Source organism: Alosa alosa, chromosome 13, assembly GCF_017589495.1.
Source record: "Alosa alosa isolate M-15738 ecotype Scorff River chromosome 13, AALO_Geno_1.1, whole genome shotgun sequence".
In the NCBI taxonomy this organism is placed as follows: domain Eukaryota; kingdom Metazoa; phylum Chordata; class Actinopteri; order Clupeiformes; family Clupeidae; genus Alosa; species Alosa alosa.
In genome coordinates, this window is record NC_063201.1 from 5,782,352 (window position 1) to 5,806,008 (window position 23,657).

A 23,657-nucleotide genomic window follows, 5' to 3' on the forward strand; every position below is an offset into this window, starting at 1 on the left:
ACATAGGTGCTATTTCCTGATTGGCTATTATGGCCCCTTTCTTTATTCCTTGTTTTTTGTTTTATTGGCTGGTAAGTGACCGGCTCGAGCCATGATTAAAGCAGGTACGGAGATGCGCTCATGAATGCCGTTTCCAGCTAGAGCCGCGCTAGAATTTTACTGGGGCACTGGAGACTTTTACTAAGGCACGTGCCCCAGTGAATAAGGTCTAGTGACGCCCCTGTACAGCTCGGCCATAGCCACAGAAGTAAACTCAAAGCCTTTTATACTGTGTACTGGTTGAATGATTAACTCTCTCTGGGTATATATTCTGGATAATGAAGTGATTAGTTAGCCTAGAAATCTAGACGCACCCTAGCGGCAGCAAATTAAATTTGCTGCCAGGGCTAGTCTAGCATAACTCTACGTTGGCTTGTGAGCTCCAGAAATCGAAACTCAATCAGGCCAATCAAATCGTGTATAGAGTTGTTAGGTGGGCTTAACATAATGATTGATGGCAGAGTTCCAAAGGTTTGACTTGAATTCCCTGCTACTTGAAAACAAATAAGATGGATGTTGCTGTTGGCGAACAATGTGACACGAGTTAAGCTTTTATTAAGTTGGCAAACATTTGAACTAGCCAACTAGCTCCGCTGGTGGGAAACGCATGGGACTCATAGCGCTGCCTCTGTCCTATTGCGTGCAGAGGGAATTTGAAAGACAACCGATTATCCCGCCCCTCGGACTGAGCACTTTCTGAGCGGTGAGTGCCTGTGACCCTACATTTTAATGTGGGTCTGGCTCGTCAGGCTAGTGATTAGTAGGTTTACTGTATTATTCCTTAGGTAGGCTAAACTGTTAAAGATTACTTTTTGGGATATTTGAACAGTTGTTGATGTAGGCTACATTTGACATTAAGCTAATGCTTTTCACAACTAGCAATGGTTTTGACAATTGATTTACAAAAGCTACAAAAGGAAACAGCAGATGATTTAATGTATAGAATAATAAGGTAGCGAGAAAATAGGTAAGGAATAAGGTAGGTCTTTTTATCATTTATTTTTTTGCATGTGTCAGAATCTCCTAGGTTCACAAAGGGTTGTAATTTTAAGTGTACTTTTTGTGATTACTTCCTTAATGTGTTCATCATCGTTATATACGAGTTCATATTGTGAAGGTTCTTGCTGAAAATCTTAAGATTTACAGTAAGATCTTAATTATATTGTTTTCTGCATGCTGACTGGATGTGCTAGCTTTACAATTCTTAATGTTTATGTGCTGATGTTTGTTGCAGGGCCATAGCAAGCCTTTTGAAATTTTGGCTGGGAGGTGTGAATCTAGCGGGATCAGCAGGATGACATGATCAATTGATAAACGCTTACAATAGGTTGTCAAATCAGTTGAGGCATGTGTAGAATTATAAACAACACCAGGCACAGGCCCACCCTGACCCCACTCCTTGCTACGGCCCTGTGTTGATATGATATTGAAATTCCCATTGAAATGTCAAGTGTAGTAGACATTCATATGTACTAAGAAACTGCTATCTATCGACTACAATAAAAACAGAACACAATCAACAGTCTTGAAGAGTGAACCTGATGAAGCATTGGTGTTGTTCACTAAAATAATAAACCAGCAAAGAAATCCCACCAGTGTGCGGTGATCCTTCACTTTTTTAATCTATTGATGACTGCACCTCACCAGCATCTGGAAGGCTGTGCACAGGAACTTTATCCTTTTTAACAATCAACAGTTTCTTTGTACTGTCTGTGAAGGAATTTCAAATGTATCTCTCTGCTGCAAATATGTGACTAGATCAATTTGTATGCTTGATTTTGATCCATCAATTCAAAGTCTATACTTTGGTAGGACACATATTGTTGTCTGTAAGATTTTATTATGTAACAGGATGGATATTCTGCTCATTCTGCTCATTGTTGACTTACTCATTTGCAATATCACCATGACCACTATCACCATTGCACTACCACCATGACACTCATTCATTCATTCACACAGAGCACCTCAGAGCACCTTACCATACCTTACTATGCCCAGAGAATCACAGGCTCAGTCCCTGCCTCAGTCATTGCAAGCGCCTCTGATTTATTAATCACCACTATGTGGATACTGTTTTTAGAATTGATTTAGATTAAGTGTTAGTATAATTTGTATTTTTGTCATTTGTATTTTAGTATATTTTTATATATTGTATTAAGTGTTAGTATAATTTGTATTTTAGTATATTTAGCATATTATTTATCTTCTACTGTCCTTACTGCTTAGTTGTGTTTTTATATGATATACTTTAATTACTCTTTCTGCTGTTAAAGAAAGAATGTGTTTGTGTTGTATGTATGCTGCTGCTGAGACCTTGAATTTCCCCTGGGGATCAATAAAGTATCTATCTATCTATCTATCTATCTATCTATCATTTTGAACGTATCTTCCACCACCCATTTAGCTTTAAATCTATGTCAATTGATTAAAAACTTAGAGGGCATCTTTAAATCCCTTAAAGAGTGTAGCACTAATGTTTAAAAATAAAGTGCCTTCATCAATGCTGTTGTCAGAGAGTCAACAGTGACCAAATGTAAACCATGCCACCTTCTTACGTACTCTGTTGTACTCTCTCTCCGTCTCTCTCTATCAGCATTTGATGATCTTAAAGACTCCACATGTATTTTAACACTATATGTTTATCCATTAGATATATTTACATAAATATACATTTTGATGTAAATGAATAGATACTATTTAGGTCACAGAAAATATCTGTCCAAATATCTGACAAGCCATCATATCACCAGGCAGGTTATTATGGTAAGGGATTAATATATAGCTCAAAGATGTCATGAGCCTTGGTCTTCTCAGTTGACTTCTCCCCATGTCTGCTCCAGTGACCTGAAGTCTGTTGGCAGATGTGTAACAGAGGTGAACTCCAACAGTAGCACTGGTCAAGAACGTTGACCCCAAAAGATCTAGCTCAGTACAAGCAGTCTGTAGCCTAGAAATCTAGACGCGCCCCTAGCGGCAGCAAATTACATTTGCTGCCAGGGCTAGTCTAGCAACTCTCCGTTGGCTTGTGAGCTCCAGAAATCGAAACTTAATCAGGTCATTGAAATCGTGTATAGAGTCGTTTGGTGGGCTTAACATAATGATTGATGGCAGAGTTGCAACGGTTTGGCTTGAATTCCCTGCTACTTGAAAACAAATATCCTATTAAGTCCCATATTGCAGAGGGAATTTGAAAGGCAACTGATTATCCCGCCCCTCGGACTGAGCACTGCGAACAGTGAGTGCCCAGACCCTACATTTTAATGTGGGTCTGGCTCGCCAGGCTAAGCAGTCTGTGTAAAATAGACAGAATAAAAGGACTTGGTCAACATTTGCTGGCAGAGGCAGTAGAAATTTGTTCCTTTAGAAATTGGCATCATGCCTGGTTGCCATGTTGGAAGTCTTAGAGAATGCCAGCGAATGTTGACCAAGTCCTTTTATTCTGTCTTTTTTGCCTTGTCGGGAGTCGAACAACCACAACAAGATTCCCAGTCACTGCCGAATAAGGATGGTACAAAATATTGAAAATTGAAATACCATATCAGCAGATGGTTGATACAGTATCAATGTGATAGCACCAAATATCAATATTTTTTACTAAAACATGCATACGCTATATCAGGGGTGACCAACCAGTCTAGGCTAAACAGCCACTCTTCACTCCACATAACTCTAAAGACACTACAACTGCAACAGTGACTTAATGAAACATTGGCTCACAGTTTGAAAAGCTCTTTTCTTTTTCCTCATTTACAGCAGGGCACCAGATGCTTCAAATTACCATTTTCTGACATGTGTGGTATGTCACATAGTCCCTCACCAACTGACTGCTTTTTGAAATTGAACGCTGGTCACACAAACTAAATCAGTGTTTATTATATTCAGTGCTCACACAATCTGAAGAAATATTTGTATTCACTTTCAGTTAACTGAGACCATTCATGCAGCAGCATTTTACCAATTTTCAGTCCAGGTTGTTTTTAAATGAGTGAACCAAGTATTATTAAGTATTATTATGTTGAGAAAACCTATTAGAACGTTCAAGTAAAGTGCATGAACTTAGTTTAAAGAATCTATTGTCCTTCCTGGAAAAAAAGAAACAGTCTAATGATGAGTTGGAAATCCCCTGGTTTGGAAGATGGTGAGGGGAGTGACTTTTCAGGATGGAGGTTCTGCCATCTACTGGTGATTTTCCATACTACCGTTAGCATGTCAAAGGACATCCAGTAATTGGCAAAATAAGTGAAAAGTTTAACCTTCACTTTAACTTTTGAGTCAACTTTAACCTCAACTTTTAACCTTTAAAAATAAACAAATGCATTACAATTTATGTGGTGTATTTGTCTGAGAGGAAAAAGTTTACATAGTAAAATGTAAACATTACATACTAACAGCTATATGTGTGCACATATCACTGTGTTTTTTCCTGCATATCTGTGATTGTGCTTGCATATGTGTGTGTACTTGCAAACTGAGTGTGTTTGTGTGAGTATGTGTGATTGTGTGTATATATGCATATCTGGGCATGTTTGTTTGTTTGTATGCATTGTGCCTATCCCTCCCCCTGTGTGTGTGTGTGTGTGTGTGTGTGTGTGTGTGTTTGGTCCTCCGCCCACCCCTCAACCATACACAATGGGTGACCTGTCATCTTCCATTTGTCTTCTCTTTACAAATGCGATCTCACACCTCAGCTCACACACTAATCACGCCATACAGTCTCCGGCAGGAACATGTCTGGAGTTGCTCCCGTGGTGTACCAAACTTAAAAAGCATTCGAATCCCTTCATCCTTCCCCCACCACCATCCAACCCCATCTGTGTTCTCCCACGCATTCTCATTCAAGGACAAACTCCACCACTCTCGCGTGCCACTAACACCATCCCTTGGGGTGGAGGGCCAGAGGATCCTTTGTGCCAGCTCTCACAGGCTCACACATATCCAAGTTTCCTGTGAGGACCTGTTTCTTTGCGTCTGTCACTGTAAAGAGTTATAAATTGGCACCAACCTATCTGATGAAGACCTCTTGAAACACACTGACACACAAAAATGACACACACACACACACACACACACACACACACACACACAACCTAATAACAACAACAACAAATGATGTTAAGACCTCTTCGAACACACACACACACACACACACACACACACACATACACACACACACACAACACTTACACACACACACACACACACACACACACACACACACACACACACCATGCAGTCATTTCTGACTGCTGCTCTGGGGGTACTTGGCTGGTTGAGCACCTCGTACCCTGAACATTTATCCAGTCAGATGTAATACATTTCTGAATGGAAATTCTCTTCTGAATGTATTTCTACTCAAAGTGTCTCAAGTTTTTTTATATATATATTTGACACAGGTTAAATTACTACACAGATACAACCACATATCAAATAAATTAATCCAAGCCTTGACTTCAGAATTCATAAGTGAAGAGCATAAAATACAATCTGCTGAGCCAGCAACAAAGCTAACCGCAGTTCTCATTTTTTCCCAGCACAAACAAACGAAAGTTGTCTCAACTGCCCTTTCAGAGAAGTTAGCCAACTTGAAAACAGTTGAGTCAGACACAGATGACTACTTCACAGATGACTTATTCATCAGCCAGTTGAACAGCTGAGTGACCTCTGACCTACCATCTTTGGTGGAGATGAAGTCAGTGAGTAAAGTAGGGTAAAAGCTAGTCCCCTGATATCTGACGCTATCAGAGGCCAAACCACAAACCTCAGAGTGTATGCTAATGCATACAGGCTTGATGAAAGGCCTGGGATTACTTCTGGTCAAGAGATACCACAGACCTTTCACCTATTGAATCACCTTGAATTTCCCCTGGGGATCAATAAAGTATCTATCTATCTATCTATCTATCTATCTATTGCCCGGAGCGTTGAAGAGTTTTCTGCAGTAAGGCACAGTCAAGGAGCACATTTGAGTAAAACATATAGAGAGGCCATCATTTATCTATCATTACTTTTTAAAACATCTTTGTCCTGTAGTCCTGAATAAATGCTTTGCGATTGTGCAATGCATTAGAATGCTTAATTATAATTCAACACAATGTTTCACAAAATCAACAAAACAAAAGTTAACAAAATATTTCCAATATAAGTGTGTGTGTGGGGGGGTGGTGGTGTTATATCTATGGAGACAAGGCTTAATTATCTTATTTATGTGCTTAAAAAGGTGCATTATTATTATCAAAGATAAGACAAAGGGTAGGAAGCGTAAGATGGTGTTGTAATGGTAAAGTGGTTGTGAAGTGCAGTGCTGGACACTGTGCCTCAGCATGTTGGCTTGCCTGAAATCAGAGTGCACTGGCATTTTGATCACATGAGACCTGACTCTAATGCGCTTAACATTTAATTATGGAGGTAAAGCAGAGTTCACCTCAACATGCATTAACTTGTCATGTCTCTGTAACTAATTGCTGCTGTTTAAGCTTACTACAGTGTATACAATGTCTAAATCCATGTAACTTAATGAGTAATTATATAGTATTTTTGTAGGTCTTTTGTGCTTTTATGCTTCAAAATGGCATACACTTACAGTGTTACAGGCACATTCCTCTACCAGTAAATGGACATGATAGTATATCAGTCACATAAATCTTGACACTAATACACAAGATTACATGAGCCGTGAAGCATTCTCAGTTTTCACCTGAAGGGACCACTCAGAAGGTAAAGAGTGGAGAATGCAGTGGGAAGAAGAGAGGAGAGAGAGAGAGCAGAGGTCCATGTTGGACAACAGGTTAAAGATCATCAGAGGAAGGATAGAGTTGGCTGGTGATAACATTGATGGCTTGTCATCACTGACATTCCTCAAGAAGAAGGTAGTGGACTGAGTGGCTTCAAGGTGTTTGACCTTTCAGATATGTTCTATGACCTAAATAATATCCATTCATTTACATCAAAATGTACATTTACATTAATATATCATGCAGGATACGCTTATTTAATGTGGATAAGCATTGTGTTAACGAAACATGGAGAGTTGGGTCTTTAAGATCATCAAATGCTGATAAAGTCATAAAACACATGTCCTTATGTACACTTGTCCCCAGAAGCCACCCTTTTCTGCCTAGTTGGCAATCAAAACAAGACTTTGAGTATTATGTGGCAGTGATATTTTTTCTTATCAGGTTCCTTACCACGGAGACAGAGCAATAACTGTCATGTTACTTACTATCCATTACTGTACCTACTATTACATATATATATATTCTCCTAAAATTAGCAGAGCATAACTGCAGTAGGAATAGGAAAACTACAACCATTGCCTAAAGAAATAAATAAAGAAAAATGATAACTAGAAAACGCAATTCCAGGGAATTACCAGTGCATGAAAATGTAAAACATATGGTGTGAAATATATTGTTAAAACAGATGATGTGCTAATTGGCAACCAACATGATGAGGTTTAATATAGTTGGAATGACTGAACAGATAGGTGGATAGTTTAAAAGGTTAAATTATTTGCTAGGTAGACGAGGTTTAATATAGTTGGAATGACTGGACAGTTAAATAGGTGGATAGTTTAAATGGTTAAATTATTTGCTAGGTAGATGAGATTATTTAATATAGTTGGAATGACTGAACTAGGTAGATGAGGTTTAATATAAAGTAGTTGGAATGACTGAACAGTTAAATAGGTGGATAGTGTAAAAGGTTAAATTATTTGCTAGGTAGATGAGGTTTAATATAGTTGGAATGACTGAACTAGGTAGATAAGGTTTAATATAGTTGGAATGACTGAACAGTTAAATAGGTGGATAGTTTAAAAGGTTAAATTATTTACTAGGTAGATGAGGTTTAATAGTTGGAATGACTGAACTAGGTAGATGAGGTTTAATATAGCCTGGCCACCTGGCCTAGGATTCTAATTGCTTAACGGTTAGTCTTAATAGAGCCATATTGTATGCTTAAAGCCTGAGACAGAGTATATAGTTTTAAAAATGAAGATAGTGTAATGGATGTTGATAGACAGAAAGTTGAATGGATGTTGATAGGCAGATTGTTTAATGGATGTTGGTGGATAGTTTAATGGGTGGATGAGTGAATGGTTTGAAGAGGATGAATGGATAGAAAGTTGGATGGAATGTGCCTTATATCCTTGTAGAATGGAGAGACACAGAGAGAGTTGGCCTAGTTAAGCAGAAAGCAGTTGATACAGGTGCAATCAGTTTAACTGGCCCTTTGATGGGTCCTAGTAGCAAGCAGCTAGAAGTTGATACAGGTGCAAATCAAGTTAATTAGCCCATTGTGATGTCATCAGCCCATGTTAAGTCTATGGGGGGAAAAAAGCTTGTTTTTTATTAATATCTCAAAAAGTATAAAGTTTACAAAAGTGAAAAATACATTCCCCACGTGTCCTTTTCAAGACCTAAGTTACGAAGTTTGAACGAAGTTTCTACGTTAAACGGTTAAAGCTGAATTAGATGCAGAAATTTGGTGGGAAGAAGAAGAAGAAGAAGAAGAAGAAGAAGAAGAAGAAGATAACAGAACAGTGCATTTTCATGCACTGTAACTATCAGTATTTGCCCTGACACTCATGCCTTCAACCTTCATGTTTGTGTGAATGACTCTTTCTTCTATAACTGTGACTGAAGTTTGGAGTGACTGACCTGCAGTTTGGAGTGCATGGGCATTTAGGATTGCAATGTTATAATGCAACGTACATAATACAACGTAGGCTATAAACATTATAAGTGTCAAACGGGGGAGGGCGCCTAGTCTGATGGCGCTGTGATGTGTTGGCTGGCTACCTCCGGACCACTTACTGCTAATACTATTCCTTTGATGGCCAGTCTTGGCGCCAGGCATATGTCTGCATAACAGCTGTCGTCCTCTCACCTCTTTTGTTGTGAGCATCGCACTCCTTTCTCCCACTTTATTGTACAGTATGTTTTATTGGAGCATGAAGTGGCTAACATCCGTAGACAAAGTTAAAAAGAGACTGAGGTGTTTAATTTGCCTAGCCTGAGAATACTGTAGAATACATTCACAAGCCATAATCCATGTCTCATTTTTATTTAACCTTTTCTGGCGTTCTTTTTTTTTCATCCAGGGCGTTGCCCACAAATTCAACTAAAAACTGGAACTAAGGTCAAAACTGGTTTGAAAGGGTAACTACAGCCAAACACCCTACCACCAAAACTAAGGAGTTTTTTTTTTTCATCAAGCAAAACAACATGGTACCTGATTCAACATGAATCATACCCAAGAGAGTAATCACAGGATTGTTGTTCCTTTTGTGAAGTATTTCACAACAGTTTGCACGTTGGGTCCTCTATCATAGGGTCTCGCAAGAGATATGATGGGCAAAGTCACGTGCTCACCGGCTGTGACACACGCGGGGGCCGTCCCAGTATGGTATAAAATACCTTGGAGATTCGCTCTCAGATCACGGAGGAACCCGGACTTCTCAGGTGAGCTTAAGAAGTTTGTGTAGTTAGCAGACGTCTCACTTTAGTTTATGGAGTAGGCTATCCATTCCGCTTTAGTAGGCTACTTGTGTTTTGTTGGAAATAGTGTTGTTGTCAAAAAGACAGATCTTACATGTTTTAATTAAGGGGTTCCCCCACGTTGACGTTATTGACTGCAAAAGTAAAATGTGGCATGGAAATAGCTTTAAAAGGAAAGAACTGAAACTATGTTTGCGATGTGTAGCTTATACGTTTCTAAGAATTAAAAAAAAAGAAACACATTATTTTAGTAGGCTAGCCTACATTCCAAATGTCCTTCTTTAACGTATTGCAAAATCTTTGGATTGTTATCGTAATTTAGTGTAAGATGAATGTTTGTTTATTATCATATGGTTGATTTATGTTATGTTTGTTTAGACTCTTTTATATGTATTCACAGAGTTCCTTTGCTTCTCTGCTTTGTAGGTGTACTGTCTGTCAATCAACATGAGGGCTATTGCAGTGATCCTTGCTCTTGCGGTCATTACTGGTAAATTCCCTTTCTTTTTTCAACCATGTATTTCACATTTAAAAAAAAAAACTTTTGTTACACAACTCGTCCAGGCACTCAGTAGAGACCGTTTGATCCATGATCATGCTGAGTCTGAAAACTCACATTGTCCCCCCTGGCGTGTTCTCCTTGCAGGCTGCCATGCTCGTGTCTTGCCCCAGGAGGAAATCCAGGCCAAATGGGAAGAAACTGTGGACCGTTTCTGGCAGCAGGTGTCCGAGCTGAACACCAAGGCTGACTTCATGGTGGAGAACATCAAGACCTCCCAGCTGGGAAGAGAGCTTGAGTGAGTGTCCTTAGCTAACCCCTGCTGTGTCCCCCTGTGGTCAGGGAAAATAATTCTAGCCATTTTCATTGGTTGTCATAAGCATATAAAGCATACAAAGTGCCCATTTTTAAAATATAAATAACAACTTTAATTATTCATTATGGTAATTCATTATAATATCCCCATCTTAACTGCCTCTTTTCTACTGAACACTCATTGAAATAAGCACACCAAAGAATATATAATGTACATATGTTGAGTATAAAAGCTTGAAGACGAGCTTGAAGCTGAGAGAACGATAGTCATTGTTTTCTTTTTTTCATTCTTCTGGCCTATCCCTCTACACAGTCTGATTCTTTCATCTCACCCTGACTGATTGGCTCTCTCTCCCCTTCCTCTCTCTCGTCCAGCACGCTGATCTCTGACACCATGGCTGAGCTGACCGTCTACAGGGAAGACCTGAAGAACAAGCTGGGCCCCTATGCCACGGACGCCACCAGCCAGCTGACCCAGGACCTGCAGCTGCTCTCCAGCCGTCTCCAGGGCGACATGAACGAGGCCAAGGAGCGCTCCCTCAACTACCTGGAGGAGCTCAAGACCATGATGGAGCAGAATGCCAGTGACGTCCAGAGCCGCGTCAACATCTATACCCGCAAGCTGAAGAAGCGCCTGGACAAGGACACCGAGATGATCCGCAAGTAAGTGGACAAACTCAACACACACACTCAACACACACACACTCAAACACAAACTCAACACACACACACTCAAACACAAACTCAACACACGCACTCTCACGCACACACACACTCAACACACGCACTCTCACGCACACACACTCAACACACACACTCAACACACACAAACTCAACACACGCACTCTCACGCACACACACTCAAACACAACACACACTCAACACACACACTCTCACGCACACACACTCAAACACAAACACTCAACACACACACTCAACACACACACAACACACACACACTCAAACACAAACTCAACACACGCACTCACACGCACACACACTCAACACACAAACTCAACACACGCACTCTCACGCACACACACTCAAACACAAACTCAACACCACACTGCAACACAAACACTCACGCACACACACATCGACACTCAAACACAAACACAAACTCAACACACGCACACTCAAACACAAACACTCAACACACACACTCACACACACACTCAACACACACACACTCAAACACAAACTCAACACACGCACTCTCACGCACACACACTCAAACACAAACTCAACACACGCACTCTCACGCACACACACTCAAACACAAACTCAACACACGCACTCTCACGCACACACACTCAAACACAAACTCAACACACGCACTCTCACGCACACACACTCAAAGACACAATCAATGACACTGATATTCAACCACAAGCACAAACTCAGTCACACACACACAAACAAAAAAAATTAGTTCTGCAAGATTGTTTACCCCAGGTTTGTCCCCGCAGCACCGTCGCCACCTACCTGGAGGAACTCCAGTCCCGCGCCACCCAGAACGCCGACAGCGTGCGTGAGCGCCTGGAGCCCTACCTCACCCAGGTGCGTGACGGGGCCTCCCAGAGGCTCGGTTCCCTGTCCGAGATGCTGCAGTCCCAGACCCAGCAGCTGAGCTCCCAGCTCGAGTCCCAGGCCGGGACCATCAAGGAGGAGCTGGAGAAGACTGCCGCTGACCTCCGCACCACCCTGGAGGGCAAGATCGATGAGCTGTCCACTCTGGTGGAGCCCCTCACCGCCAAGCTCCGCGAGCAGGTCCAGGCCGTCATGGACAAGATCAAGGAGGTCTCCCCCCAATGAACTTAACCAAACATCTCAGCAACAACCATGACAAGAGGGGGGCAGGGGGAGCGCTTTTAGTATTGCCTCAGCTCTCCTGATGTGGGGAAGGTGGGGAGAGGCTGAGGAACTCTTCTGTGCTTGGTACCATTTTTTTTTACAGGGCATAAGCCTTCACTTTTGTCTATCTGTTTAACGACTGTTGCCCCAGCTATCTCAGTATTAACCTTGTCTGTCAGCATACAAACTCTGTAAGTGCACAAGAGTGTCTCTGTTTGACCCCCCCAAGGAAAAGGCCATTGGTGTAAACCGGTGTGCTTGTTCACCATGTTCACCCTGGATTGGGGTATTTCACTAGTTTTTTTTCCACCAGGTTTGCCCTTATAGGGCAATAAGAGGACATGTCAATTAGATGAAAATCCCACATTTCAACGTCAACCTATACCTCCAGGAGAGACACCAATTTGTGGTCTCGTTTCGTTTTGAGTGGGCTCAGATGCATTATGTATTTCATCCATGTATTTGCACAAATTTGTTTAACCAAAATGGTAGAGTAGGCTGGAACTGCTTTTGTCTTCTGCAAATGCACCACCCAGTGTATGTCTGTGCTGTGTGTATTTTTTGTAAGATGTAACGTTAACACCCTTTGTGGCCCCACATGCTGCCTTTTTAGTGCATTTCCTGTGATGATGCAGGGTTACACCATGCAAGCCCGAGCTTAACTAATAAAAGCTTTTTAAACATGTCACATTAAATCTGTCTGTTCTTATTTCAAAGTATGAAACACCTTCATATCTGTCCTGCAGAACTGGACTGCATTTCCAAGCACAACAAATTATACTATATAATCACAACATTGAGTTAGTTATATACTTTTTTGGAGGTCTCCTTAGAAGTTTTCTGTCTATTGTCTGTAGGTCTTTTGTGCAATTTAACCCAATTCACTGCCCCCATCATGTGATTCTGGGACTAGGTTTTTGTAAACATACGATAAGCTTCCTTTTGATGAGTCGCTCTATCAGACTTAGTGCAGAGGTGTACCTGCATGTTTCTATAGTGATTTTACCTCTCTGGCTGCTGGCTATGATCACATGATTATCACGCCACTTTTCCCAGTCCCTGTGCTTGCATAAGGTGGGTGATGTTTTCCCATGGCAGTGTTTTTCCAAGTGTCCCAACCCACTGATTTAATCGTTGCATCTGTGATTTAGAAAAGATGGGCTTTCAGTCTACTCCATACCTTTCTCTACTATGCTCTTCCACAACTGAAAACAACTCTATTCAACCACCCATTGGTGGTCCCACTGTACACACACACACACACACACACACACACACACACACACACACACACACACACATGCATGTGCACACACACACGCACGCACACATAAATGGACATACACAAACACACAACATCCACACACACACACACACACACACACACACACACACACATACATACATACATACATACATACACACACACACACACTATCCCTGAAACTTTCCTGTCAGCCCTGTGTTTGATGGCCCAAACAATCCCAATCCCACCACCCCGCCCCCCACCCCCTCCTCTCCACCCCCTCCTCACCACCCCGCCCCCCACCCCCTCCTCTCCACCCTCCATCTTCCGGAAACATGTCCAGAGCTGCATCCACATTCCATTCCCTTTATCCCCTGCGGGATGTAGGAACACGCTGCACCCCTGGTTTTTGTGTTCTGATCCTGTCCCTACAGATTATTTCCCCCTCTGGTCCCTGACAGCACACACTGTCAGGTAATCACACAGAAGCCCTGCAAATAAGTATAAGTATAAATACTCTTTTGATCCTGTGAGGGAAATTTGGTCTATGGTTTCCATATTTACACATTTCTTTTCATGCAAGATGCAATAAAGTTAACATTCTTTTTTGTATCAGTCACATATAAGTCTCATCTCCCCACAGATGCGGTACATACTGCCATCCAGCAGATGACAACATTACTCTCTACAGCTAAGCCTTTTCAATATGTTTTTCATATTTATTTTTGTCAGCGTTGATCCAAAGGGAAGTAAAATGCATGTTCGTATGCCTGCCTAAGGATTCAAACATTTGTCTCTGGCATTAGATTTGGTAAAGACTGCTTGTACTTTGTACTGTTTATTGTACGTAGCTTCAAGGCAAAATAATTCAAGAAACAATACAGAAGGAAACGACAGTATGCTTCCTAGTTTCCCAAAGAGCATATTTTTCAGTATTTTCTGGAAATTTCTGGTTATTTACTTGTAATAAAAGTGATAAATAAGACATCTGGTGGCCATTGTTTTCTGCTTAATAAGAAACTTTCACAAACACTATAAAAAGTGTGCGTATATACAGTATATAGACAATTCAAGCAGCAGGTTTATAGTTATGGTAAGAGGAGTTGTTTACACACTGATAATAAACTCCATGTCAAAGTGCTGTACCTCAAAGAGCGTGTTTTGCTCTCAGTGGTTGCATGATTACAGACATTGCCATTGCAGCAGAGTGTTGATAAAGTTCATTGGAGTTTGCCTGTGACTCAGTTGACAACTGGATGATGAACAGAAACAGAAATGAACACACACACACACACACACACAAACACCCACCCACTCACTCACACACACACACACACACACACACACACACACACACACACACACACACACACACACACAGTTCCCTTACTGGAAGCCAATCTTGCAATCAGTGAAATTCCTTTTTTTGTCCCGTACAGAGACTCCTTTTGGACCAGGAGTTCTGTCCAGGGCACAAACAGGAAAACCACAAACATTCTACCAGTCAGCACATCAATGTCCCCAGAGCCTGATCTTTCTGTCTGAGCACAAGGGGCTCTCTCATGCAGGTGCTGGAAGCAAAATGACCTACAATAACCCTGCAGTCAACCCCCCCCCCCCCTCTTTCTTCCTCCTCTCCTTCTCATCGTCCATACTTGTTTTGCCCTGGAGAGTATCGATTTGTTTTCCCTCGCAACTTGTTTTCGTCTATCAGGTGTGTTGTTGCTGCTCACCACACAGCCTGACATGCATCTTCATGCCCATGGTATCAAGCAAAGGCCCTTAGGCTCCTTTGGAGTTTCGTTTCAGCGCACAACATCTTCATTACCAGCACCAGAAACACAACAGAGACATGAGACGACATACACAAAAACGCCCAGAACACAATATGTGGACTCTAAAAGTTACACATATAAAGACTTGGTATGAGTAACTAAGCACAACTTCAGTGTGTTTGTGTTTGTGTGTGTGTGTGTGGTGTGTGTATGTGTGTGTGTGTGTGTTTGTGTGTGTGTGTGTGTGTGTTGTGTGTGTGTGTGTGTGTGTGTGGGGGGGGTTGCCAACAAAATGCACATACAGAAAATATAAGACACACAAGGGTGTGAAAGCCTGAATTGATATGTTGATATCTAAATGCTTTGCCTCTACTTTATTGTATATTTGGATACACAAAAATATAATTCTAACCTTTTGAAAAGTGCAGATAGTTGGTTAAAACAAAGCAAAATGTGCTATGAGCCATATGAACCCATGTATGGGCAGAGCTCATTCACAGGTTTGTGAGAACTAACAATTGGTCTTGAGCTGTCTCTGTCAGGAACGATTGCCCCCCTCTGGCACAAAGACACAGGCATCATCGTTTGAAATGTCTGCTGATTGCGGCTCTAGTTGATTAGGTGTAGAGTGGGATGCTGTTTTCAAATTGGTCACCCATCCCCCTACGACCCCAAAGCATTAATCTGCTGCCCACTCGAGAGCCCTTTGAAGACACAAAAGAGGTAACTAGAGTTCAAAGCCTCCTAGCGTGCAGGGCACACAGCCTCAGCAGGGCCTGGTTTTCCTTCAGTCCTGTCTAGACAAAGTAGCCACACTCAGCATTCTCAAGAAAGGGGAAGTAAAACAAATGTAGACAAATGCAGAGACCTGTTTAATCAGGCAAATGACACAAAGTCAACGCAAAGCCTCTGCACACCATTAGTCTGTGCTGAAGTTGACTGACTTGCAAAGGCCAATAATAAACACACGAAAGAGGAAGGAGGCCATGCCACCCTTCCCGACACTGCTGGACCTTGAGTGGCCTGGTCATCTGTCTGTATGTGCTGTCAGCACACTGCTGTACAGTGAGATGGCTGGTCGTTTACCCCCCAATCCCCGCATCTCCTCGGTGCCATTCAGAGACAGCGCAGCTCGTCTTCACCTGTGTCAGACTTGCATAACAATAGATAGATAGACAGGCCCTCAGGACCTGCTGTACTGCGTCTCGTTGATATGAGGACAGGAGCAGGGTGCTTTGCCTGTGCAGATAGCAGCAATCATGCATGCCTGAACCCGCACAGTGCTGGGCCCGATTCCCAGAACACAATGGGGGGTTACTCAGGTTCAAACTGTGGTCGGAGGAGATCCATGCTGGCCCATCTATAAGAGGTTCTCTTTTTTGAGTGACTGTCCCGGATAATTAATAATATTTCGTTTTCGTTGTCATCTAAACACCACCTTAATATATGAAACTTATAACTGCATGTAACAACTTAATATTGTGTTATCAATGTGGCACAAACAAACAAGGCTAGAGTTTATGGATTAGCCTTATTTTACAAGAGCTGATGAAAGGGCTTTATGAGAAAGCTTAGACTGAGCGACCTTAAAGTGACAATGCACCATACAGCCTAAGTTCAACAGCATACAATTAGCGGTATTTCTTAATATTTCTACCTTTATCATTTATAATATATATTGTGTCCCGGATTTTCACAAATCAAATGTGGCAACCCTAATAAGAAGAAGGTGGTGTTCAGAGTCAAGGTCAAATACAAAAGGCACAGTTTAAAGTAATAAGCCAAACAAAATATATTTATTTGATATGTCTTTATTTTAATATAGAAAAGCCCCCCTAAAAATATATAGTAATAATATATGTGTCCAAATTCACATCCATTATTCTGATTTGAATTGCTCACGGAGTACTTATCTCACATAAATCACACAGATGTCACACAAGAGAGTGGCGCTTGATAAAGCGCTGTGATAAATGGTTCACATGAAAATTAACGTTTGACATACATGAAATGTCATTATATTTCCAATCACACCACAGCGCTTCGTCCATCTCCCCCCGTTACTCTCGGTGGTATATCTCACGAAATCAACACATGTTAAACCATATAGGCTATCAGAATAAACAGCAGACCTTACTGGACACAACGATATGAAGCATTCTTCTGTACAGTAGCCTTAGCCGTTCCCGTTTTGAAATTTCAGCAAATTTCTACATGGAATCCAGCTTTGGGCTGAAATTCTAATGAAATAGCAGCCCAAAATAATAAACTTGGTTTCCATATCAAAGGATCAAAAGGTGATCATGGCATGCACAGATCAATTGTGCTTTTGAATATATATTTCAACCATCATGTTTCAGGTGACATGAATGCAACAATCATGCGACATAAAATATTTTTCCTTGACCTAAAGGCTGACATAAGTTATGCAAGTACGAGCACATCATACTTTTCCAGATATGGGTAGCCATACTGTCTTCAAAACTATAGCCTAGCATAATAGATATGGGTAGCCATACTGTCTTCAAAACTATAGCCTAGCATAATAGAGGGCCCTTACAATAAACCAAAGACCTTAATAGTACAATCACACTGAAAATAGCCTATAGCCTTAAAGGACTACAATATCAGTCCCCGCAGACTGATGCTATAATTAGCAGTATAATCAGCAATATTGTGAGAGTGAAAACTGTTAATAACTGAAAACTGTCCCTGTTAATATCAATTCATTGAAGCCCTTTTAAGGTGTGATGAGAATCTGTCTCTATGCACACAAATGACCTACAACCCAAGCGGCTAAGCCCCAATTCAATTCTATTCTAATTCAGACTGCAGATATAAGGGTGGCAATGCCCCTTTAACATAGGTGGGGCAGATCTTGTTTGTACCCATTTGTTTAAAATAATAAAAAAAAGTAGAAGAATGGTAGAAGAATGCAGCAACATTTGCACACTGTCTTTTGTAAACACATCACATCAGAACATTTCTTGAGGTCAAATAAATCTAGCCTAAGTTAGTCTAATATTTTTTCATATGGGCCGATAAAGAAAACATCAGTTACTGACAGCATCTTAGTGACCTAACCTACAACTTTTTGCTCGGCTCTATAAGCCTTGTCCCACACTGTCCCTTATAGGAACAAAAGTAAAGAAAGCATTATGTATGACACTTATTATGCTGTAAAGATAGCAATCTCATAATGGAAAAAGCAGCACTGTCACGTTGTCTACATTAAGTGTAGGCTATTGGCAGAAGTAGTCTGCTGAAGTTTGTCTGACAAGCAAGTTTAGAGTCTTATCTGAGCAGTGACCAAAGTTGGACTTTAGAATATAAACTGCATCAATGCTCAAGTAGGCTACAAAATCGAAAAACTGACCCATGGGGTTATCTGTGATTGCTGTCTGAAGGAACCGTGTTATCATGACCTACTTAGCTTAGCTTGTGTGTATTTAAAATGAAATCGGGTTTATTAAAAGGAAATACTGAAATGGAAACTCTTGAGCCGCTTGCCGTTGAAAATGAAAACAGAGAGTAATTTCCCTGAGGTTAAAACAAGACCTGACAGACTCTGGTCGAGTCACGCATTTTTCAAAGTGAATTAAACATGTACATGAATCGTTTTGATAGCAAGTCGATGTATCTATAGGTCAGAGGTGTTGTCAATGGTTGCGTCAGCGTGTCAGAGAAGTATTTAGGGACAGGCCAAACAGGCAGTCTTCACTCCCAGAATTCAGTCTCTCCGGTCAGCGCTCTGAGGAACAACAGGTGAGACAAGGATTTACCCGTTACTTAGCTGCGATTTTCGATTGGTTACAGCCTGTTATGACAAATATTTGATGCAGATCTAGCTACAAAATAGGGCTATATTTTTTATTTATAGTGACTATCGTGACGAAATAAGGCATAGTTTAAATATTACATATTTCAACAATTGTCAACAATTATGACAATGTGTGGCAAGTTAAGGCGTCATCAGAATAATGGGTAGGCTTTTGCTTGTTACAGTATATTATTCTCCAGAAAAATAAATTGCGATTAGTGTTGCATCAGTCTGCCGTGTTTTTCATGGAAGTCTGTTATTATAAAAACACTTTTGAATGTTTCTAGTCTGTTGTTGTTGACATATTGCGACATAATTATTAATATTTTAGGCTTATTCTGGTCTCTAGTCGTTGGCCTGTCATTACTTTTTTTCTGAATTCCTCTCCGTCTTAACTAATTAGGATATTGTAAATGCCGTGTCTCAATTGGGGGAGCTGCCAACTGAGCAGGTGCTGATGGAGGCAGTGTAGCTATGTGTTTAATTGCAGTGAAGACTTGACAAAATACATTATTAAGCAACAAGTCAAAATGTGGTTTGACATTCCTCTAAAGACATCAGGCATGGAGTCAACTGAATCGTAAATAAAAGACATGTTTCATTTGTTCTCTGTTTGCAGCCAAATCTAAAAATGAGACTGCTTGTCGCCATTTCCGTGCTGGTCCTTGTGCTGGCTGCACACTCTGGTAAGCTAACTGTTTCTGCCCATAACTGTGTTCGTTTTCACCTTCTTAGCCTATTCCAAAAATAAATGAATAATAACTTAATGAAATAAAAATAAATCTTATGCATCATTATTTGAGTAAACATTTGCGCATACGTCTATAATTCTATAGACACAGCTCATGATTTCACATCAAGTCTTTCTCTCTGATCAACATTATGTTATCGCACACACAGATGCCGAGGAGGCTGAAGCAACGATCGAGCAGCGCTTTACCCAGTTCCAGCAGCAGATGCAGACTCTGACTGACGACATTACTGAGAAGACCAAGACCGCCCTGGAGCAGTTCCACACCAGCGAATTTGCCACCAAGACCAAGTAAGCCAACCACCTGGTCTCAACCCGTATGCGTAGCCTGACAGCCTTGTATACAGTGGTGCAGGCTTCTGTAGGTACTGTAGCATTTTGAACGTTTTTATCTGTAGCTTTCGTTGTCTTAGTAAATAGCCTGGGACCTCCCTACAGGACTTTAATATCTTTCCTGTTTATATAAGAAACATACTGCATAATGTGTACAATTCATAGTCAACATAGAACGTGTAAATCACAAAAAAAGAACAAGCCTCAACACTGCTTTTTGTGTGTTTGCCAATAGGAACTTCTTCACTGAGCAGTTTGAGAAGATCAAGGCGAAGATGGAAGAGACCTTCCCCAATCAGAACTAAGGGCCTACCCCATAAAAAAAAACGTTTCTCAGCTGCTCTGCTTTGGACCGCAAGATTATCTGACCCCCTGTGCAAGATGGACATCTTTAACCATTTGCCACCATGCCAAACATAAAACAATCTTGTTACAAAATGTAGCGTTTCTGTGCTAATCCATAGTGTTTTTTACTCAATGGATTGAATGCACACAATCACTTTTAAAGTACAATGTCTAATTATGCAAATGTTTTTTAAAGCTGTTGAAAACAATAAAATGTGAATATAATGTGACATTGATGTCTGTCCCTTTCTTGTCCATTTGAAATATTGAAAATATGAATGTTTGAATCAATATATTGTCACACTGTGAATTAATACATTGTCATACTGTGATATCCAAAATAACAATCCTTAAATATGTGGTGAGGCATATAGGGCCATGTAAAACACAAGGACAAATATACTGTTGTGATGAAGTAGTAATTTAGTTAGCAGTAAATGCTGTAAGGTTGTATAATACCTGCAGATAAGGGCAAATGCAGTAACCTTTTATTAAACGTTCTCTGATTAAGATATTGAGAATAAAAAAGACTGATGTCAAGCACATATTTTATGGGATTAAATCCTTTATAAATTTGTGTTGGTAAATGGATTTGATAGGATTTTATGTGATTTATTCATGGTTGCATCATTTAATTGAATGGTGAACGTCAATAACAAACTGTCAACGTGACACAGTTTTTGTCTTTCACAACAGCTGGCTGCAGTGATTGTTTATCTTCTATTAATGATCACTGCACTGTTCTACTTGGAACTATAGATTGAAATGCAGAATAGTTTCATTCAGGGGTGTGATTGGGTAGATTTTCTCCCACCCCTCTCCTGGATGTGTGGTGTGATAAAGGCACACAAAACTTTATTTGTTGTTCTTGCAAGTCCATTAGTGGGAGAGAACATTAGAGAACATTACCACTGTATGGAAACTCATAAAATATGTGTTTTGCTATCCTACCATATTTGAGGTCTCCACTGAGGAAAAACAATTGACATAAAAATATGCTTTTTTGGCTGACCTTGGAGAGTATAGAAGTTGTAATCTGTTAACATGCACAAATAGGTAATTTATGACAGAAAGAGAAAAATAAATGAATAATGAGATTTTATTCTCTTTGAATGTTCTGTGCAAATCTGTTTAGTTGGAATCAGCTGAGTCTGTGCCCTGTGGTAAAGACTTCTCCCCCTTTCCAGACAATATGGAGGATGATAGCAGGATGTGTGCCAAAAATAACAAAAAGAAGCAAGGACATTACTCCACACATGTGGTGACAGCTGCGCTGTCTTGGCATTTTAACATAGCTTTATATTTTGCTGTCAAAGATTCTTATCAGAGATGCGCAGACTGGTTGTCTTGTATCAAAGAAAAACGATGCGCTAAAATTATAAGCATAACCTGTTCAATTCTTGTCAGGAACAAAAAATGACATTTTGTGTTTCGGATATTTGTACACAACATATTTTGAATAAGAAATGACCCAACACACTCATGAACACATATCTCTCTCTGAATTAAATTCTTTCTTGAAATTCTGCAGACTGATATTTTCCTTCTCTGAGTTTCTGATTGACCATCAACAGAATCAAAACCTTTCACCCACTTGGTTCACGACCCAATCGTTGAGCCAAATCAAACTTTATCCTGTCCTACCAGTCATCGCAAAATCATCCTGGCAGACTGGCGTGAAAAAGTGCACATGGAGATATGAAGCTCTGAATTCTTCTCAGCTGATAAATCAAATTGTCTACATCGGCGATTAGGATCAAATATATTTAAAGAAAAAAGTAGATTTTTTTTAGGAATCATGTTAAAGAATTTGGCATTGCTTGCCCTCATCTGCATGTTGCCAGGTAAGTGCTTGTTCTGTGGAATTCTGTTGGTCACATTTTCATAAATTCACCTTATATCTCTAACAGAAATGTATTGAAGGCAGCCTGGAGTTTGTGACACAAAGTTGTCCAGTTCGGTGCACTTTTCTTTGTTTTTCTTTGTTATCTATACTTTTGCATGTGTCCTTCCTCCTGCGGGTCACAGCATGTACACTGATGGAATCGACCCCTCCTGGTCCCCCAACTCCAGGAGTTATACAACGCACTAAAGAGGCATACCGGTACGCTGTCTCTGTGTGTGTGTGTGTTTGTATGTGTGTGTGAGTGAGTGAGTGAGTGATCGTGTGTGTGCATGTGAACTGAAAAAATCCATATTGCTTGTATGTGTATATATATATAGTGGGACTGCAATATAATAATAAATATGTTGATATATGTATTTATATATATATATATATATATATATATATAGAATATCGGATGAAGACAGTATGTAGTTTGTGTCTATCATACATGTTGATTATGTCTGTTCATTCACATACATGGTGATATTTCTGTGCATTCTTCATTTCCTGCAGGTCAGCCGTAGAGAATGTGAAGAACGTTGGCGAGCTGGTGTGGGGCATAGCTACAATGTACTATGATGACCATGTGAAGGAGCGAGTGGACCCTTACCTCACCTGGCCCTCGTTCAACTACACCTCCGTCTGGAGCAGAGTCAAGGCCAGAGTGCCATGGACAGGCTAGCTAGGTCTCATGCCCACAGGCCCAAAGTCATCAGCTCTTCTGCTACACATTTTTGTTGTATCTGTTGTTATCCATCATCTTGCATATAAATTACTCTGTGCCTTCACTTAATATTAAGCTTGTGATTTGATGTGGCGAAGTGGGACTGCAATGGGAATAATAAATATGTTGATTAAAAACAAGACTGTGTGTGTGTGTGTGTGTGTGTGAATGATTTGCCAGTGCTGTTTAGATCACAACATTGCACAAACATACACACACACCTACACATACACACACAAACACACATAAATCTGTATTTGTTTTTGTGTGTGTGTGTCTGTGTTTGTGTGTGTGTGCGTGCATGCAATATAACATACAAGCAGATATAACAAGCAGAGTGTTTACTCAAGACCTGGTCAAGCACCTGGTCACTTGCTGTAAAGGCAGAAGTGTTTATATTTTTCCCCTGAGAGGACAGCTTCCAGGGACATCCCGCACAGTCTGTGTGGAATCTGCTATCTAGGGTGGGTGCAAGGGGCCAAAGGGGGACGATGAGTTGGAAGGCAGGATGAGAGGGGCAGCGAGATGGCCATCACTCTTGATCCACCTACCAGAGAGAGTCATGGTT

At 40.7% G+C, this 23,657-nt stretch overlaps 3 protein-coding genes across 4 annotated transcripts; all 3 read left to right on the forward strand.

Moving 5' to 3' along the window:
• The first annotated feature begins 9,458 nt into the window (after positions 1 to 9,458).
• Positions 9,459 to 12,892, forward strand: apoeb (apolipoprotein Eb). Its single transcript, XM_048261890.1, has 5 exons — positions 9,459 to 9,503; positions 9,966 to 10,029; positions 10,186 to 10,336; positions 10,729 to 11,016; positions 11,823 to 12,892. The coding sequence occupies exons 2-5, from the start codon at positions 9,987 to 9,989 to the stop codon at positions 12,166 to 12,168; spliced, it is 828 nt and encodes a 275-aa protein (XP_048117847.1). The 5' UTR covers positions 9,459 to 9,503; positions 9,966 to 9,986; the 3' UTR covers positions 12,169 to 12,892.
• Positions 12,893 to 18,888: 5,996 nt separating this feature from the next.
• On the forward strand, positions 18,889 to 20,707 carry apoc1 (apolipoprotein C-I). Of its 2 annotated transcripts, XM_048260061.1 has the most exons (5): positions 18,889 to 18,993; positions 19,668 to 19,734; positions 19,949 to 20,090; positions 20,368 to 20,458; positions 20,539 to 20,707. In XM_048260061.1, the coding sequence occupies exons 2-4, from the start codon at positions 19,680 to 19,682 to the stop codon at positions 20,435 to 20,437; spliced, it is 267 nt and encodes an 88-aa protein (XP_048116018.1). In that variant the 5' UTR covers positions 18,889 to 18,993; positions 19,668 to 19,679; the 3' UTR covers positions 20,438 to 20,458; positions 20,539 to 20,707. The 2 variants fall into 2 exon arrangements, with proteins under 2 accessions (XP_048116018.1, XP_048116017.1); XM_048260060.1 differs by having other exon boundaries at positions 20,368 to 20,707.
• A 1,412-nt stretch (positions 20,708 to 22,119) lies between these two features.
• Positions 22,120 to 23,229, forward strand: apoc4 (apolipoprotein C-IV). The gene is made up of 3 exons (XM_048261543.1): positions 22,120 to 22,321; positions 22,506 to 22,581; positions 22,879 to 23,229. The coding sequence occupies exons 1-3, from the start codon at positions 22,276 to 22,278 to the stop codon at positions 23,045 to 23,047; spliced, it is 291 nt and encodes a 96-aa protein (XP_048117500.1). The 5' UTR covers positions 22,120 to 22,275; the 3' UTR covers positions 23,048 to 23,229.
• The last annotated feature ends 428 nt before the right edge of the window (positions 23,230 to 23,657 follow it).